General features: G+C 37.7%; 1 protein-coding gene across 3 annotated transcripts in view; it reads left to right on the top strand.

Moving 5' to 3' along the window:
* DARS2 (aspartyl-tRNA synthetase 2, mitochondrial) overlaps nt 1–19,637 on the top strand; it is a 44,374-nt gene that overhangs the window by 7,702 nt on the left and 17,035 nt on the right. For 2 of the 3 annotated variants that reach the window (XM_072648584.1, XM_072648585.1), the window contains exons 7-12: nt 2,022–2,145; nt 3,074–3,120; nt 4,684–4,790; nt 14,619–14,688; nt 15,240–15,419; nt 18,855–18,962. In XM_072648584.1, coding sequence (XP_072504685.1) covers nt 2,022–2,145; nt 3,074–3,120; nt 4,684–4,790; nt 14,619–14,688; nt 15,240–15,419; nt 18,855–18,962 — 636 coding nt within the window. Of the gene's footprint in view, nt 1–2,021; nt 2,146–3,073; nt 3,121–3,249; nt 3,361–4,683; nt 4,791–14,618; nt 14,689–15,239; nt 15,420–18,854; nt 18,963–19,637 lie in introns of all 3 variants that reach the window. The other variant, XM_072648583.1, reaches the window with a different exon arrangement.

Genomic DNA, 19,637 nt, shown 5'->3' with positions numbered 1-19,637 from the left:
TCAAAGAAAAGTAGAACCTTAATAGGGACTATTAAAGAAAAGATTGATTTCCAAACAGTGAAACAAAAACACTTTATGATAGAGACACCTTATATTTTCCTGTGTCACAACTTCTCTATGAACTATCCTCAAATAGCTATAATTCCCTTGGTATCCAAAAAACATCTTTTGTGTTGGGAGGTAGATTAATATTTTACCCTCACACATTCTGGATATCTATTCTTTGAGGGCTAGTTTGTCACTTCTGGTAAACTCGTCCATCTCTGCCAGTCTGTGCCATCTTCCTGTGACTGTTTTTAATCTTGTGCCTGGCGTGGAAGTGGTGGTTGGAATCTATTCAGGGCACACATTGCACCTTGTACTTGCTCGAGTTTAGGACAGCATTGAGGACCTTCATATGATCACAGCCACTTCAGGCTTCATGAGAAGAGTAGGCATGATCACCATAATTTAGGATGCTTTCTGCTAAGGGAAAAATAAACTGTACCTCAAATCACTGCTTGTGTCATCAGGTAGGTAAGCATTGCCCTGTCGTGTTGTCTGGACCCCTGAGGCATCTGCTGTATCCTCCCCATTCTTGTCCTTTGAACCAGTCTCATTGAAGAGGTGACCTTGTCTTGCCAAGGCCAACCCTTCTGTTTGTACAACCTTGATTCCATTCTGTGCTGTCTCCTCCAAGAGCTTGCCTCTTCAGTTGTTCTCTTCCCGTATCGCTTCAGGATCCTTTATTTTCTAGATCCTCCCTTACCACCAAACAAGACACACTCAGGTTTCCACCATCTTTTCAAGATCTTTCACTTGATTCTACCATTCTTTCAAGCTACAGTCATATATATTTCTCTCTGTGTGAAGGTGTATATGTGTATGTATGTATATATGTCTGTGTACGGGTGTGTGTATGTGCATATATATATACGTATATATATGTGTGTGTGTGTGCGTATACATATATATGCACACACACCCATACACAGACACACACGTATAATATTATGTGCATGTATGAGATCTCCTTTTCCCAGCCAAACACCTTAGAAACAGTCATTTTTCCTATTGCCTCTTCTCTCACTTCCTTTACCAACCACTCACTTACTGTCTGTTTTCTGGTACATCACTCAACTGAAATGGCTTTGTCTAAGATTACTTGTGTTGAATCTGTTGGCTTTTTCTCCTAACTGTTGAAAGGTAGTTGACTTTCATGTAATGATGACATCAATCATTCCTTCCTTCGGGAACATATTTTTATTGACACTGCCATTCTTTCAGTCTTCCAGTTTTGCAACTTTGAAGTCACTTCTATTTATCTAACCATTGTTTAGTCTTATCGCTTCTCCTGTCACGGTCTCTCTTTCATCAATAGCCACAATCCTAGTTCAAGCCCTCCTCCCTTCTTTTCTGGACTGTTGCAGTAACCTTCTGATTGGCTTTCTGCTCCCATGTCAACAGTGGTGTAGCATAACGACTGACATGTCCCTGACTATTTAATAACTATTTTTACTGCTATGAAAGTTTGCATACTAGCTCTTCCCTTTCTGTTCTATTTCCCAGCATTTTATCTCTTTCAAAGAATCCTGTGCTAAGGAATAAATTCTTAGTTGATGTGTATGGACTAAAACAATTTTGAAATTGAACTAAAGATTAAATAAATAGAAGTGACAGGGTAGGTAGCATTTCTCAAAGGAGACTAGTTCCATTCAAGGGTGAAAAACTTGAAATTTAAATCAGAAACTGATTAAGTGGAAATCTGTGGAGTTAAGATTGTGCCTTCTGCCATTTGAGAAATATGAGGGTAACAGCAACACTATACCCTTCCTGGATTATGAAGAACTAGAATGAAGACATACTGGGGCTGGATATATAAATGCTGATGCATTATATGATAGAAATTAAAGTTATGCTCTCATTTTAGAAAAAATATTTGTCTGAAAAATTACATCTTTTAATATTTGTTTAAAGCATATTTTGTAGAGGTAGAAAATTCTTAAGATTACATGGATACCATTTTTTTTTAATTTGTTTAGAAAACAGAAGCTCTTCGTATGAAATATCGCTACTTAGACTTACGTGGTTCCCAAATGCAGTATAATCTAAGACTGAGATCCCAGATGGTCATGAAAATGCGGGAATACCTCTGTAATCTGCATGGTAAGCAGCATCGGAGTGTTCCTCCTCTCAGTACTCCAGCATCTTTTCTGTTTACTGAAATGGACCTGTCACCTCGAGTCTATGATGCATTCAGCATATACTGAGTAAAATAATGGCTATTTTCAGAATATTTTTATCAGAAAAATAATCTAGAAGTCTGGTCAGTGAGTCAGAAATGATTATCAGATCCAAATGACAAAGACAAAAGGCATGCTTGTCAGATCTTCAGTTGAAACAAACTTGGGAAGATGAATAATAATAGCTCATCTTTATATTACTTCTCTAAAGCTTATAAAGGGCTTTCCTCACAGACTCATAAGATAATGATAGCTCCTGTTTTGTAGCTGAACGAACTGAGGCTGCAAGACTTAAAGTGCTACCTTAAGGGAAGCAACATGATAGAGTAAAAACGACCCAGGGTTTGGTGTCAGAGGGCCTGGGCTTGCATGCCAGCTCTACCACTTACTCCCTGTGTGACTTGGGCAAGTCAAGAAGTGCTTCTGCTTAGCCTCCCATCTAGTCATTCCTTTCAGCCATTCAAAGTAGGGCATATGGGTCATTTTCTTTAACCATCTTGTACTTAAATCACTGGTGGCAGCCTGGGAAATTTTTTTCTAGTTCTCATTTAAATTTTTTGTTATCTTTGACATTCTCATGTAACATTCAGAAAACCTGGACAGCAACAAGAGATAAGGAATCGTAAATAGTTTGTCAATTGTTGTATGCCAACGATGAAGTTGTTACAGAAAGATAGGATTTACCAAATCCCTAAAACCTGGTTCTTGGTGGCATTTGTGGAAACTGGAACTAATAAATGAGGTGGCATCCACCAACCAGAATGCCTATTCTAGGAACACTTTCAGAGACGATGTACTTCGTTCTGGGCTTTTTTAGTTGACTAATTACAAATTGGATGTTCTTCTTTTAGGGTTTGTGGACATTGAAACACCAACATTATTTAAGAAAACTCCAGGGGTATGTATATTTCTCACTCAGTTTTCTGTCACTTTTTCCTTAATATCTTAATATTCTGAAACATGTCATTTTGTTTTTCTTCTGACTTCACTTTGACTCAGCAAGTATTAAGCCCCTGCTCTTTGCTAGGAGCTGCTCCAGGCCCTGGAGTTTGAAAGACGAAACGGAAATAGTTCTTTCCTTAAAGAGTTTACCTTCTACTGGGGTAGTACCACATGGACACAGATAAGTCCACACAAGGTAACTCAGAGAGGTAATGAGCACCAACAACTTAGAAACTGAAGAAAGGCTCCACCTCCAAAGGTGACATATGAGCTGAGTCTTAAAGGACAAAAGGCTTCTAAGGACAGAGTGCATTCCAAGCATTGGAGACAGACAGGCAATGGCAAGTTAGGGAACAAGTAGGCTGGTTAAGCTAGAACATAAACTTAGCAAAAGAGAGTCTTTTAAATAAATCAGGAAAGATGAGTAGGAACAAGAATATTGACCACTTTAAATACCCAGCTCTAAAATTATCTTTGTGCCCAGAGGAAGTGATTTTTGAGCTCAGGAGTGACACTGTCAGACCTATGCCTTAGGAAGATGATTTTGGTAATTGTATGGGGAATGGAATGGAGAGGTGAAAAACTGTAAGCAAAGAGGGTGAATTAGGTGGCTGTTAAAATAATGCAGGTGAGAATTGATAAGGAGATGAGCTAGGGTGGCAGCTTCATGAGGGAGCAAATGCAAGAGATATATAATGGAACTAGGATCAGTAAGACTCAACAATTGACAACATCAAGAGGATGGAAAGAGGGAAGAGCCAGCAATGCCAGGGTTATCAACAGTGTGACTGTAAATACGGCTGTACCCTAAGGGCCTAAGCAGAGATGGGGACATTTGGAAGAAAGGAGAGAGAGTTTGAGGGGAATATTTGAACTTGCTTTAGTTTGAGGCATCCACAAAAAGTAGGTGGCAGTGTAGCAGGCAGTGAGTGATATGTGACTGAAGTAGGAAAGATTAGGACTAGATTGTACGTGTGTGTATTGAGACAATATTTGAACTCAGGAACAGATGACATCACCAAGATGGGTCTAACTTTTATTTTCATGTTTTTTAGATACTTAATTGATAAGGGGCTGGGAAAGATACATGGTGAATCCTCCTGTTCTACTATTAGTTAGCTTTCATCTGAAAGATCCAAGAAGAGTACTGAGTTACCAAGCTTTGGTATTTTTGCACAAAATTTTATTGATTGACTTAGTAACTACAGTTTAAGCAACAATTCAACAAACATTAATTGAGTGTCTACTGTTTACAAGGAAGACAGTGTAGAGAAGGCATAGAATAAATAAGAACAGTCCCTGTTTTTAATGAGTTTATATTTAAATATAGGAAATAATATTTACTTGAGTAGAAAATAATGCACAAAATAATCTTGATGGTCCAGCTGCTAAGCCAGAACTTTTTTTAACTTCAAATTGCTTGATCTTAGTTATGTATAATAGTAGCTTTGGCCAATTATTTATACTTTGCTTTTAATTTTCAGCAATGTTCCCATTATTTTTCTTGCTTTGATATCAGGGTGCAAAAGAATTTGTGGTACCATCAAGGGAACCTGGAAAGTTTTATTCTCTTCCTCAGAGTCCTCAACAGTTCAAGCAGCTTTTGATGGTTGCTGGTTTTGACAGGTAAGATTTCTTCAGTCTAGCTATTACCAAACACAGGAATGTTTAGGAACTCAGACTTCTGAGAAGGGTAGGATATTTACAGGTATTTTAGCAGAAATCTGTAAAATACAATGAAATTCTGTCCTAATGGATTGATTACCAAAAGATTGCAATATAGATTTAGGAATGGCACTCTTAAGTGATGAGCAGAAGAAAGAATTAAGTTTATTAAATCAACAAGCATTTATTAAGACATTACTATGTGCTGGAGATTCAAGTACCAAGAAAAAACAATCTCCACTCATAAGAAACTTACATTCTAATGGAAAAGATTAAAAGTATGTGTAAAAATGTATACATCATAAATGTAAAGTTAATAATGCAGATATATCCAAAGTAATTAAATCCAAAGTAGTTTCAGAGGGTCACACTGTTGGGGATCAGGAAAATACAGAAAAAGGGACTTGTACTGTAAAAGAGGGTCTTCTCTGAGGCAGAAATAAGGAAAGGGTACATTTCTGGCTTGCTAATGACCTCTGCAGCCCCAGAATGGAAAGGAGAGTGTCATTGTTTATGAAGAATAGAAAGAAGGCCAATTTGACTATATCCCAAAGTGCAGGCAGGGGAACAATGTTCTTTGAGTCTAGAAAGAAAGGTTGGAGGCAGATTATGTAAGGCTTTAAAAGATAAATGGAAGAACTTATATCTTATTCTGCAGGCAGTAGGAAACCACCGAAGTTGATTAAATAGCAAAATCACATGGTCATATTTGTGCTTAAGGAAAAATACTTTGATAAAAGGGTGGAGGTGATGGGAGTAAAGTAAGACATAAGGCAGGAAGGTCAGTTAAGAGGCCTCATCTAGGTTAGAGGTTAGGACCTGAACTAAAATAGTAGTTGTACGAGTGGGGTAAAGGAGTTGCATTTGAGGGGTGTTTTGAAGGTTAGAAATAGCAAGATTTGGTGACTCTTTGAATATGTGGGTAAGTCCAAAATAATGCCAAGGTAATAATCCTTTAGAGACTGGAAGGATGGCAGTGCCTTTGACACAAATTAGAAGGGTTAAGGGAAAAAGATAAGTTAAGTTTTGGATATACAGAGTGTGATATCTCCAAGTCATCTAGTTTGAAATGTGCAATAAACAATTTGGGATACGGAGTCAGTATTCAGGGGAAAGACTGGAACTGGACAGTAGAAATGTGGGAGTCATCTGCACCATGATGGTAAGTAAATCCATGGTAGCTGATAAGGTTACCTGGAGGGAGAAGAAAAGAGGGCCTAGGTTAGAACCTTGGATGGTGGTTTTGTGAGTGGGAGCAAGTAGAAGAGACATGGAGTCAGAGGTAGAGCCAAGATGGTAGAATAAAGGGAAAGACTTGCCTAAGCTCTCCCAAATTTCCCTTCAAACAACTTTAAAAAACACCTCAAAATGAATTTTGGAGCAAACCAACAAAAGGGTAAGGTGAAATAATTTTCCATCGTAAGACAACTTAGGTCAGCAGGAAAGGTCTTTCACACTGGGATGAGAGTGAAGCACAGATTGTTCCTGGCTGAATCAGCAGCACCTGTTTCCAGAGCTTTCAGCTTACTGACAGTAAGGAAGCCAGACAACTGGTCAAAAAGAGATTACAAGGGACCCTTTACTGGCACTAGGCACAGGAATTTGTTGCATTGCCTGTATGTTCTTCCAGATCACAGTCCCAGAGCGAAGAGGAGCAATAAAACGTGACCGCTAGGAAGCAAGAACCCTGATTAGAGTTCCAGGGCAGAAGAGAGCTCTTGTGGTCACTCACAGATTGGAGCAAATTCCAGGAAAACAGTGATCCTACCTATCCACATATCATACCACCTTAGAAGAACTGAAAACTTACAGGACCTGTCCCCCTGCCACTCCCCACCAGCTCTGAAAACAGCAGCACAAAAAAAACAGAAACTTGGGACGCTGCCTTCTCTACAAAATAAAGCAAAAAAATAAATAAAAATGAGTAAGCGAGGAGAAAGAACCCAACCATAAATAGTTACTATGAGGATAGAGATCTGAATTCATATTCAGAGGAAGGTAATAGAGCTTAAAAAGTCACTCCTTTTTCATTGAGAAATGTCAAATGGTCCCAAGCCCAAACAGAGTTCTTGGAAGAACTTAAAAAGGACTTTAAAAATCAAATGAGAGATCAAGGAAAAATTAGAAAAAAGAAAGCAATCCAAGAAAATCAAGAAAATTATGAAAAGAAAGTCAAACAACTGAAAATAAAGATTCAAAAATAATTCCTTGAAAACTATAATTGAACAAGGGGAAGCTAATGACATTCTAAGACACCAAGAAATCATAAAACAAAATCAAAAGTGAAAAAATAGAAGAGAAAGTGATACATCTCATTAGAAAAACAACTGATCTAGAAAACAGATCAAAATAATGAGTAGTGGGGGAGAAGCCAAGATGGCGGAGTAGAAGGGCACATATATGCTAGCTCCTAACCCACAGCCCATAAAATACCTGTAAAGAAGAACTCCCAACAAATTGTAGAGCAGCAGAAGCCACAGAACAACAGAGCAGAGGAGATTTCTGTTCCAGAGAGACCTGAAAAACCTCGAAAGGTCTGTTGCAGACTGGACCTGGAGCAGAGCCAAGCCCTGCCTTGGCTGAGAGGCACCGAGGGGAGCAGATCCAAGCAGACTTCAGGGACAGAATCTCCAGCAGCAGCCCAGGTCCCTCCACCCACAGGGGCCAAAGGTCAGTGAGAGGGTCTTTTCAGCTAGCTGAGAGGGGAGCAGGGTGTCCCCATGACTTAGGCCCCCTCGGGAGGCAGCAGCGGAGGCAGCAGCAGACAGGGGCTCCCAAAGCAGGCAGGAGCTCGGATCCATTGTTGAAGGTTTCCTCATAAACCCCCTGAGGGAACTAAGCCCCATGAATAGCAGCCCCGCGGCCCCCCCCCCCCCCCCCCCCCCCCCCCCCCCCCCCCCCCCCCCCCCGCCTCAGGCTGGGAAGCAGCATTTGATTCTCAGCCCCCAAGCGCTAGCTGGGCAGACCAGGAGGCAAGGTGGGTGTGGAGAGGAAACTCAGAAGTCAAGTAACTGGCTGGGAAAATGCCCAGAAAAGGGGGAAAAAAAAGACCAGAGAAGGTTACTTTCTTGGGGAACAGGTGTCTCTCCCCATCCCTTCGAATGAGGAAGAACAAGGCATACTGTCAGAGGAAGTCAAGGGCCCTCCCTCCAAAGGGGATTTAAACTTGGCTCAGGCAATAGAAGACCTTAAAAATCAAGTTAGCAGCTTACTAAAGGAGAACCCAAAAAATGCTGAGGAAAATAGCAGCTTTAAAAAGAGGCTAACCCAATTAGAAAAAGAGGTCCAAAAAGCCAACGAGGAGAAGGAGGTTTTAAAAAGCAGAATTAGCCAAATGGAGGAGAAGGTTCAAAAGCTCACTGAACAAAATAATTCATTGAAAGAGAGAATTGAGTCCAGGGAAAAGAATGACTATGAGTTAAACCAAGAAGTTAATAAACAAAACCAAAAATTTAAAAAAATAAAAGATGAAGTGAAAGAACTCATTGGAAAAACAGTTGACCTGGAAAATAGATCCAGGAGAAATAATTTAAAAATTATTGGACTACCTGAAAGCCATGATCAAAAAAAGAGCCTAGACTCTATCTTCCATGAAATTATCAAGGAAAACTGCCCTGATGTTATCGAATCAGAGGGCAAAATGGATATTGAAAAAATTCATCACTTACCCCCTGAAAGAAACCCAAACAGAGAAACTCCTAGGAGTGTTGTGCCCAAATTTCAGAGTTCCCAGATCAAGGAGAAAATACTGCAAGCAGCTAGAAAGAAACAATTTGAGTACTGTGGAAATACAATCAGGATAGCACAGGATCTGGCAGCTTCAACATTAAATAAACAAAGGGCTTGGAGTAGGATATTTCAGAAGTCAAAGGAACTGGGATTGAAGCCAAGAATCACCTACCCAGCATATCTGAATATAATACTTGAAGGGAAAAAATGGACATTCAGTGATAGAGACAAATTTGAAGATTTCATGTTGAGGAAAAGACCAGATCTGTATTTAAAAATGTGACTTCCCAAGACAAGAATCAAAAGAAACATGAAAAGGTAAACAGGGGAAAAAAAAAAAAAGAAAGCAAAATTATAAAAGATTCTCTAAAGCTGAACTGTTTACATTACTACATGGAAAGAAAATATTTTAAACTCGAATCTTTTCTCAGTATTTGGGTAGTTGGAGAGATTGTACACACACACACTCACACATATATACATAGATAGAGAGTATAGGGTGTGTTATAAAAGGAGAGATGATACACACACACACGCACGCACGCACGCACACTAAATAAATAAATAAATAAAATAGGAATTAAGGGGTGAAGGAGGAAAATACCGGGAAGAGAAAGGGAGTAATTAAACGGGGCAGGCTATAACTCATAAGAGAAATAAGAAAAATCTTATTCAATAGAGGAGATAAGGGAAAAGGGGAGGGGGCAAGGGGAATAAATCTACTCTCCCCACATGTGGCTGAAGGAAGGAATAAAATGCTCACTAAATTTGATATGAAAATTTGTATCACACCACAAGAAAGTAGGAGAGGAGGCAACAAGTGGAGCGAAGGGAATGTTAGAAGGGAGGGCAAATGGGAGAAGGGAGTCACTAGAAACAAACACTTTCAAGAAGGGACAAGGTCAATTGTAGGGGGGAATAATAAGGATGATAGGGTAGGTCAGAGGGCAATATAATTAGTATTACACAACATGATTACTATGGAAGTCTTTTGCAAAATAACACATGTCTAGTCTGTATTGAATTGCTTCCCTTCTTAGTGGGGCTGGGGAGGGAGGAGGGAGGGAGAAAAGTTAGAATTCAAAGTAGTAGAAATGAATGTTGAGAATTTTTATTACATATAATTGGAAAATAAGAATTACAGGGATAGGGGCATGGAAATTTATCTTGCCCTGCAAGAAAAGAGAGAAGATGGGGATAGGACAGGGGTGGAGTGTGATGGAGGGGAGGGTACATTGAGGGAAGGAGCAACCAGAATGCAAGGTATTAGGAAGTGGGGGGAGAGGAGTGATGGGGAGAAAAATTGGTCATATTACAAAGTGAGGTAAAAGCAATTAGTTTTAAAACAATAGATTGAATTAATTACTGATACTAAATCAATGACATCTTTAGTTTGGAGAAAAGAATTTCAGTCTAACTTTCCAAGAGGAAGGTAACCTCTGATAAAATTTGGCATTGATGGAAAAGTCAAGGTTTTAATGGTAAATTTGATTTTATGATTGCCATTTAATCAGGAACTAGAACATGTATAGAAAGACATGTAAACCACTTAAGACTTGCCTAAAAGATGTTCCTTAGCCAAAGTGAAACTATAATCATATTTTAAACCTGGTTATAGGAACTTGCCATTTTTAGATGCTATGGGACTACTAAATGACTGTTCTTCTGAGTCTAACTCCAGGTATGGGAAGCAAGAAAGGCGATCCGAGCCTCCATTACATGATGCCAGTATGCTCATGAGATGCTGGTATGAACTGCATAGGTGATCTCAAGGGAAGAGTGGGAGAGCAGCTGTTCAGCATGGGCTGAGGTGGGATTCTCCAGACTCAATTTCCCCACTGACACCTGGCAGACTTTAAGCCTGACTGAATACAAATGGACAATCTACTCCTGCCTGGAATAGACTTGAAGTTGGGGAGATATTGTTTCCCTGCAATATCCCTACTCTTGGTGGCAGTTTCCTATAGTCAAAAGGTTTGTAAGCTTAATACCAGATCTATTCAATTATAGATTATGGGTAGAGGAACATCTGAGGCTGTCTAAAATTAAGCTATTAGGCATAGGACTTTAGACCAACAACATTAAGTTGGGGTCCTTTTATTCTTAGTAATACTGTGGAGACAATTAGATCAAGAGCTTGTGAAGTTAGTAACATAAATATTACCTGTGTCTCAGTTGGCTTATGTTTAAAAAAAAATAATTATTTTGTGGTTCATATTGTAAATGCTTTAAAAAGATGTATCACCTGACCAAAAGTTTGAGTTGCTTTATCTGTTATAAATTGTGTTAAAAATAAATTTAAAAAAAAAAAAGAGTAAATAAAAAAAATAATGAGTAGTTAGACTGCCTGAAAATTATGATTAAAAAAAGAATCTTCAATATTGCAAGAAATTATCAAGGAAAATTTCCCTGAAGTTCTAGAACAAGAAGGCAAAGCAGAAATAGAAAAAAATCCATTGATCACCACCTGAAAGAGATCTCAGGAGGAAAACTTATGGGAATGTCATAGTCAAGTTTCAAAGCTCCCAGGTTAAGGTGAAACTATTGGAAGCAACAAGAAAAAAACCAATTAACCATTGTGGAATTTGCAATTAGGATTAGATAAGACTTAGTAGCTACTAAGTCAAAAGATAGTAGGTCTTGTAATATTGTATTCTGTAGCACAGAAGAGATGGGGCTACAGCCTAGGTTAATTTACCCAGCAAAATTAAGTATAATCCTGAATGCAGAAAATAATGGACATTTAACAAACTCAAAGACTTTCATGTTTTTTTTGACAAAACCCCCCAGAATTTAAGGGAAATTTTAACATATAACATCCAGGAGAAATATAAAATTAACATCAAAGACCAATTATAAGGGACTCAATAAGGTCAAATTGTTTACTTCACATATGTGAAAATATTAGCAGTACTCTTATGATTGTTATCATTATTTGGGGAGTTTGAAAGAAAGGCATGGGCTGAGCTGAGTACGATTGGGTAATTCTAAAAAAATAAACTGTAGGGAGAGATAAAAAGGAGCAATTGTCTCATACAAATGAGGTATACAAGGAGAAACTGATACAGCAGAAGCTAGTGGGAGGAGAGTGGGTAGTACTGAAACCTTATTCTCATCAGGAATGGGTTAAAGAAGGAAGAACATACACACACACACACACATATGGGCATAAAAGCCCATATTCAAAAAGCCAAATATATTATAAAAGCCAAATTCAGAAAGAAATAAGAGGGCAAGGGGAGAAGGTGGGGGAGAGGATAAAGGAGGGACTCTTAGAGGAGTGGGTAGATGAAGAAATAGAAGGGCAAGGTAGTGGGTAGAAGTGAGTGAGGAATGAGGAGGGATAGGATGAATGGGGTGAGCATAGTGAGGAAAAAGAGGAAGGAGGAAAATACACAAGTGCTTGTAGCTTAGAATATGAATGGGACAAATGTACCTATGACACAAAAACAGCAGATTAAAAATTTGAATTCAACAATATTTTGCTTTCAGGAAACATAAAAATGAGAGATACATACAAAGATAAAATAAAGACCAGGAGTAGAATTTAGTGTGTAAAAAATTAGGGATAGTAATCATGATCTCAGAAAATAGATTTCATCAAAAGGGAAAAATAGAGAAACTACACTGTGTCAGCAATATTATTCAATATTGTTTTATACCATTTAAAATACCTAGAGTCTAGGTCCTAAACAGTATAAAATACCTAAGCATATACCTTCCAGAACAGACACAGGGCACTTTTTATACAAATAAACTTACATCTAAATAATTGAAGTAATGTTTATTGTTCATGGATGAGTAAAGCCAAAATAATTTTTAAAATGACGATTTTACCTAACTAATCTATTTATTCAATGGTCATCCCAATTTCATTACTAAATTTTTTTTCTGAATTAGAAAAAATAATAAAACTCATTTGGAAAAACAAAAGGTCAGGAACTGCAAAGAAATCAGGGGAAAAAAGATGTAAAGGAAGTTGATTCAGCAGTATTAAACTTTATATTATAAGGCAAGAATATTGTTGAAGTGTAAAAAGGATAATATCGATTATCTTAAATTAAAATTTTCTTGTATAAATAAAACCTATGTAACCAAGAATGGAAGAAATGAAGAAAATTGGGGGGAGGGGTACGCAATTTTCATAGTCTCTCAGATAGGATATGAGTGGATTGGAGTATTGCTGTGGTGTAGAAAATGGTGAGCTGGTTGATTTAGAAAAACATGGAAATAATTGGGCTTATAAAGGAAGATGTTATCTACTTTCAGGTAAACATGATAGGAGGAAATAAGCACAGTACAGTCTTACATATATATGTATGAGTGTATATGGGTGTATATATAGGTATAGCTATTGTATGTATATGTGTGTATGTATGTGTGTATATATAGGCATACATATCCACACTTAATTATAGCCTTCTTTAGGGTGGTGGAGAGAGGGAGAGGAAAAAAAATTAAATAAAAAGTACACAGGGAACAAAAGAATACCAACAAGGAAGCAAAACAGAACTGGGCAGCATTGAAAACAATGTGTAGTATTAATTATATAGGTTTTCTTGAAATGGAAATTTGTTGTTTTATATTGAATCCTCTCTTATAGTCTGCTTTGTACATGGCAATTTTTTTCCTCATTTTATATTTAAGTTTAAAATGAAAAAAAAAAATTTAAAAACTTGTTCAGTCTTTTCATTTGTGTCTGACTCTTTGTGATTCTGTTTGGAGTTTTCTTGGCAAAGATACTGGCATGGTTTGCCATTTCCTTCTCCAGATCATTTTACAGATGCAGAAAAAAATGGACGTTTAACAAACTCAAAGACTTCCATGTTTTTTTGACAAAACCCCCAGAATTTAAGGGAAATTGTAACATATAACATCCAGGAGAAATATAAGATTAACATCAAAGACCAATTATAAGGGACTCAGTAAGGTCAAATTGTTTACTTCACATATGTGAAAATATTAGCAGTACTTTTTTTAAACTTTCTTTTATTTTCTTGGGGTTTTTTTTGTCTGTGTTTTCTTTCACAATATAATGGAATTATATTTTACATGACTACACATAACCTTTATCAAATTGCTTGTCTTAATGGGGAGGAGGGAGAGAATTTGAAACTCGACACTTTAAAAAACAAATATTCATTGTTTTTACATGTAATTGGGGAAAACTTTAAGAGATTTTAAAAGAATAAGGGTCAACTACAGTTAGGGGATATAATAGGGATGGTGAGCTAACAAAGGAATCTGAGAAAGAGTAATGAGACAGGAAGCAAACCAGGAGAGAATAGTGTCACAAAAACCCCGAAAGAAAACAGTAAAGAAAGATCGTGGCCAGGTGTCAAATGCAGAAAACAGGTTGAGAAAGATTGGGACTAAGAAAAGACTGTCAGGGATGGCAGTTATGAAATCATTGCTAACTTTCAGAGAGCATTTTGAATTGAGTGATGTGGGATAGAGGGAAGTCCAGTTGTAAAGGGTTGAAGAGTGGGTAAAAGGAGAAAAAGGGAGGTAACAAAGGTGAACAGCTTTTCCAAGGAGTTTAGCCAAGAATAAAGAGATATAGGACAACAGTTTACACTGATGGTAATGTCTAGTGACAGCTTTTAACGATGGTGGAGACTTAGCCTTGTTTTTGAGGAATGCTTCAAAGATGGAGAGATGATTAAGGATGAAGAAGGACATAGGATCAAGTGAATGTTGAGAGTGGCAAAGAGAAGGGCTACCTCTGTCAAGAGACCAGGGAAAAGGAGTGGGGGAATGATGCCAGAGGGTTAGAGAGAGAACTCATTGCAAACGACCTCAGTTTTTTCATAAAGTAAGAGGCAAGGTTCTCAACTGAGAAGTGAGGGTGGACTGTGTAGAAAGAGGAAGGTTGAGAAGGGAAGAGAAGATTTGGAATAGCTTCAGACAGGTTGAGAGATTAAACTGGTGGAATATGTCTTCCTGATGTGGCATTCATTCTTATTCGTGTTTTTCTGGCATGGCTAAAATGGTGCTTTGGTGGAAAATGAGTACGTCTTTCTTCCAGAGCTTAAAATAATGGTGGTCTTATCATTTCAGATACTTCCAAATTGCCCGTTGTTATCGAGATGAAGGTTCTAAGCCAGAAAGGCAACCTGAATTTACCCAGGTATCATGAGTTCATTCATCTGAATTTTATAAACTCAGGCTAACCTTATGTTATATTTGTGTTAAGCACCATGTAAACACAGTTTATCATCATTATTATTTGCTGTGTGAGAAATGTTTCTAAGACCACAGAAACCATACTGCTTTATTTTATTTCTTTTAATTTTAGTCCTATGTCTAACATAACTTGATTGCAGTTATACTTCTTTTTTTTAATATACTAATTATCCTACTTTTAACCCATCTTGCCTTCTTATTGTACCAGGTTACCAAAAGAATGTCAAAATTTTCTTCTGCTTGTTAATGATGCCCAAAATTTACTGATAAAGTTCCTAAAAACTCTCATCTATGTCAACTTAATTTAGCTATCCAGATCTGAATTAAAAAGCAATTAGAATGTGACTTCCGTATGGAAGTCCAGTGATTTTTGTCATCCATATAACATGTCTATATAAAATCCTTTGATTTCTTTAAAAAAAAAGGGAAATTTGGTTATAAATATTAGTAACAGCTATTGAAACTGATATCCATGTGATGTTATCTTGATTTCAGGTTGATATAGAGATGTCTTTTATAGACCAGACTGGGATCCAGAAATTAATTGAAGGTTTGCTTCAGTATTCATGGCCTAAGGACAAAAATCCTCTTACTATTCCTTTCCCTTCTATGACTTACACTGAGGCTTTGGACATATATGGGACAGATAAACCAGATACTCGCTTTGGAATGAAGGTAACTCTTTTTTCTATGAAGCATTTTGAGGGATTCCTGCAGTCTTCATTTTAAACTTACTTTGGAGGTGGCAGTGAGTTGTGTGCTGTGGCACAGCTTGATTTTTAAAATCAGGCTACTTTCTAATCAACCAGAATGAAAATGGCATATTGGAACAGAGGTATCAAACCCAAAAACAAAAGAGATCTCTGTGGGTCACGTATTTACTGTAAAAAAAAAAAAAACACAAATTTGCATTATTTGTGTTACATTTTTGTTTATTTTGTTGAACATTTCCCAGTTACATTTTATTCTGCTTTGTTTTGTACCTGGGCCTCAAAAGGCCAAGAATTTGACACCTCTCTTTTAGAGCCCTGTGATACTACTGCTGTTGAGTCCGTCTGATCATTCTAGTACCTCATTTTAGGGGCAATGACTTTAGTAATCAAACTGTAGGCAGCTTAGAGACAGCTTGGTGGTACAGTGGATAGAGCACTGAACCTAGAGTCAGGAAGACCTGTCTTCAAATCTGGCCTCAGACATTTGCTAGCTATGTGATCAGGGGTAAATCACTTAGCCTCTATCTGCCATAGTTTTATCAACTGTAAAATGGGAATTATAATAGCAGCTGCCTCCCAGGGTTGTTGTGAGGATCAAATGAGATATTTATAAAACTCTTAGCACAGTGCCTAGGCAAATAGCAGATGCTATAGAAATGCTTGTTTCCTTTCCATCTCCTCTAACTTCAGATTTTATGTGTGTATACATACATGTATGTATGTATAGATTAAACCCACATTCATATACGACGGTCTTAGTAGCAAAATTGGTATGAGAATAGGAAGTAACAAACATTAGTGAAGGATGGACTCTGATCATTTGGGAAGTAACCTTGCTATTCAAGTCTTACATATATATCTCTTATCTCACTACTCTGAGGGTATCTCATAATGCTATTGAAGTCTGACATGAAATACAATAATTTTTTTCAAATTGATTAAGATAATATTAGCCAAGTTTCAGCTGAACAGATACTCATAAATTCAAATGAAAAATCCTACTCTTAGCCATAACATGGAGACTAAGGATCAAGCCTGTCATAAAATACTCTTTCAACTAGAATTTTTTCATGAAAGATGTACTTTGAAAGATAAATGAGTGTAGATTTGATGACATTGCTGAGAAATAACCGTTTTGTGTCTTCACTAAATTATTGAAATTCAATGTGTATTTAACTGGTGGAAAAGCAGAGCATCTATTCAAAATGTCCTCAGTGTTTTCCTCTGATTTATATAATATATAATTTATATAATATTGCAATTGTATCATTTGGTAGGTTATTTGGATTACCTATGTTTGTGCTTTTAGTCAGTCAGTCAATAAGCATTTTAAGCCCCAGTGCCAGGCACTATCCTAAACACTGGAGATTCAAAAAGAGGTAGAAGTTCCTGCCCTCAAGTGAGTTCACAGTCTAGTGGGGGAGACCACAAGCAAACAAATAATGCACGAACAAGCTATATACAGAATAAATAGGAAATAATTAGCAGAGGGAACGCTCCAGAATTGAGACAGATTGGAGAAGGTTCCCTGTAGAAGATAGAATCATGGTTGAGACTTAAAGGAAACCAGGGAAGGCAGTGGGTAGAGATGAGAAAGGGGCACACTCCAGGCATTGGAGATAGCCCGAGAAAATGCTTGGAGCAGAGAGATGGGGCGTTTTGTTTGAGGAATAGCCAGGAGACAGAGACCAGTGTCACCAGCTTGAAAAGTACATGTTGAGGAGTAAGATATAAGAAGATTGAAAGGTTGGAAAGGGTTAGGTTATGAAGAGTTTTAAATGCCAAACAGATTTTATATTTGATCCTGAAGTGATAGGGAACCACTGGGGGTGACGTGATCAGACCTCTACTTTAGGAAAATCACTTTAGTGACTGAATGGAGGACATAATGGACTGGGGAGGAACTTAATGCAGGCAGACTGACCTTCAGTCCATTATCCATGAGGTATTGAGGACCTGTCCTAGAGTGGTGGCAGTGTAAGAGGGAAGAAGGGGGAGTGTCAGACATATGTTTCAAAGGTGAAATCCACAGGCCTTGGCAACAGATTGGCTATAAGATTGGAATAAGATAGTAAGGAGCCAAGTAGGATGCTACTTAGATTGTGAGCCTGAGTGACTGAGACAAAAGCATTGTCCTACACAATGACAGGAAAAGCTAAAGGAAGAAATAGTGAGTGTAGTCTTATATATATTGAGTTTAAGATGTCTTCTGGACATCTAATTCAAAATATCTGAAAGGCAGTTGGAGATAGGAGATTGGAGTTCAGCAGAGAGGTTGGGGTAAGAAAGGTAGATTTAAGAATTATCAGCATAGATATGGTAATTAAATCCATGGCGTCTGATGAGATCACCAAGTAAAGTAGTATAGAGAGAGAGAAGAAAGGGAAGCCAGGCTATAACCCTGTGGTCTAAGGTTAGAGGGCGTGATCTAGATGAGGATCCAAGAAAGGATACTGAGAAGGAGGTCAAGTAGAGGAGAACCTAGAAAGAAGGTAGTATCATGGAGGAGCAAGTGATCAGCAGTGTCAGAGGCTGCAAAGAGATCAAGGAGAATGAGGAATGAGAAAAGGCCATTGAATTTGGCAACTAAGAGATCATTGGTAACTTTGGAGAGAATAGCTTTGGTGGAATGATAAATTTAGAAGCTGGACTGTAGGGCATTAAGTTAGAAGACAGAAAGGGGAGACTTCTGTTGTAGATGGTCTTTTCAAGGAGCTTAGCCACAAAAGAACAAAGAGATAGAGGAAGATAGTGACCAGGGACAGAAGGATCAAGTAGGGTTTCCTGATGGAGCCGTGGACATAACCATAAGCAGTAGGAAATCAGACAGGGAAAGTTGGAAAATAAAGATAGAGTAGAAATGGCAGAAGGGTGATCTTTTGGAGATGTTGGAGTGGAATGAGGTCACTTGAGCAAGGAGAAGGGTTAGCCTTGGTAAGAAGTAAGGTCTCTTGTGTGAGTTAGGTTTGAAGGAAGAGTTAGTGTCAAAAGGCATCTAAATGATAAAAGTTAAGGAAAAGGAGAAAAGAGAAAACTCAGTGAACAGCCTCAGTTTTTTCTGTAAAATATGAGACAAGGGGAACTCCTTAAAATTTAAGCACTACTTAAACCTTCCAAAGTAAATAGAATACAGTTCTGAAAAAGTAATATATCCAAGTCTTATGACTAGGTATTTACTAGAAGGTAGCTCACAATTATTCTTTGTCTCAGTTTCCTCCTTATGTCATAAGTATTAGATAATAAATTAACTAATTATAGAGGATTTATGTGTTGAGCAAAAATATGAATATGTAAATAGGAATTAAATTACATTAGCAACATTATTAAAACACAAAATAAAAACTTTACTATGATTCATGTTTTATTTTATTGCCCATTTTTGTTATTCATCTACCAGATTGTTGATGTCAGTGACATATTTAGGAACACAGCGATTGAATTTCTTCAAGATGTGCTTAAGGAGCCCCAAGGCACTATCAAAACCATCTGTATTCCTGGAGGAGCAGTAAGTGATATTTTGCTACTAGCAGAGCAATCCAGTCAGGAAATAGAAATATGCCATGTTAGTAAGTTGATACAGAAATAAATTAAGAGAGACATTTATATTGTAACTTAAATAATTCCCTGAAAGTTATGCCTTCTTTAAGCATTTATAAAATCCCCTATTGGCAATAAGGTGTGTTAAGAACATCACATTCAGGGCAGGTTGGTAACACAGTGGATAGAACACCGGCCCTGGAGTCAGGGGGACCAGAATTCAAATGTGGCCTTAGACACTTCACGCTTACTAGCTGTGTGACTCTGGGTGAGTCATTTAACCCCAATTGCCTCGCCAAAAAAAAAAAAAAAAAAGACATCAGGTTCTGTATCAGATTACATGCTGTCTTGGGGAGGGGAGGGAAAACAAACAATTTAGAACTCAAAATCTTATAAAAGTGAATATTGAAAGCTATCTTTGCGTGTAATTGGAAAAAATAAAATACTATTAAGTGAGGGGGGAGTTTTCACACACACACACACACACACACACACACACACACACACACACACACACACACACACAGAAAACCAGGTTCTTTTAACCACTCAAAAGGCTTGCAAATCTAGGACCTGTCCTACTATTATCCATCAGCAGGGTTGACCCCTCTGAACTGAAAAGAGGTTGGAGTATTTTTAGTTG

This window comes from Notamacropus eugenii, chromosome 2 (assembly GCF_028372415.1).
Source record: "Notamacropus eugenii isolate mMacEug1 chromosome 2, mMacEug1.pri_v2, whole genome shotgun sequence".
Lineage (NCBI taxonomy): Eukaryota > Metazoa > Chordata > Mammalia > Diprotodontia > Macropodidae > Notamacropus > Notamacropus eugenii.
Note: the sequence above shows the minus strand (reverse complement) of the source record. Positions and strands in the feature narration are given on the sequence as shown.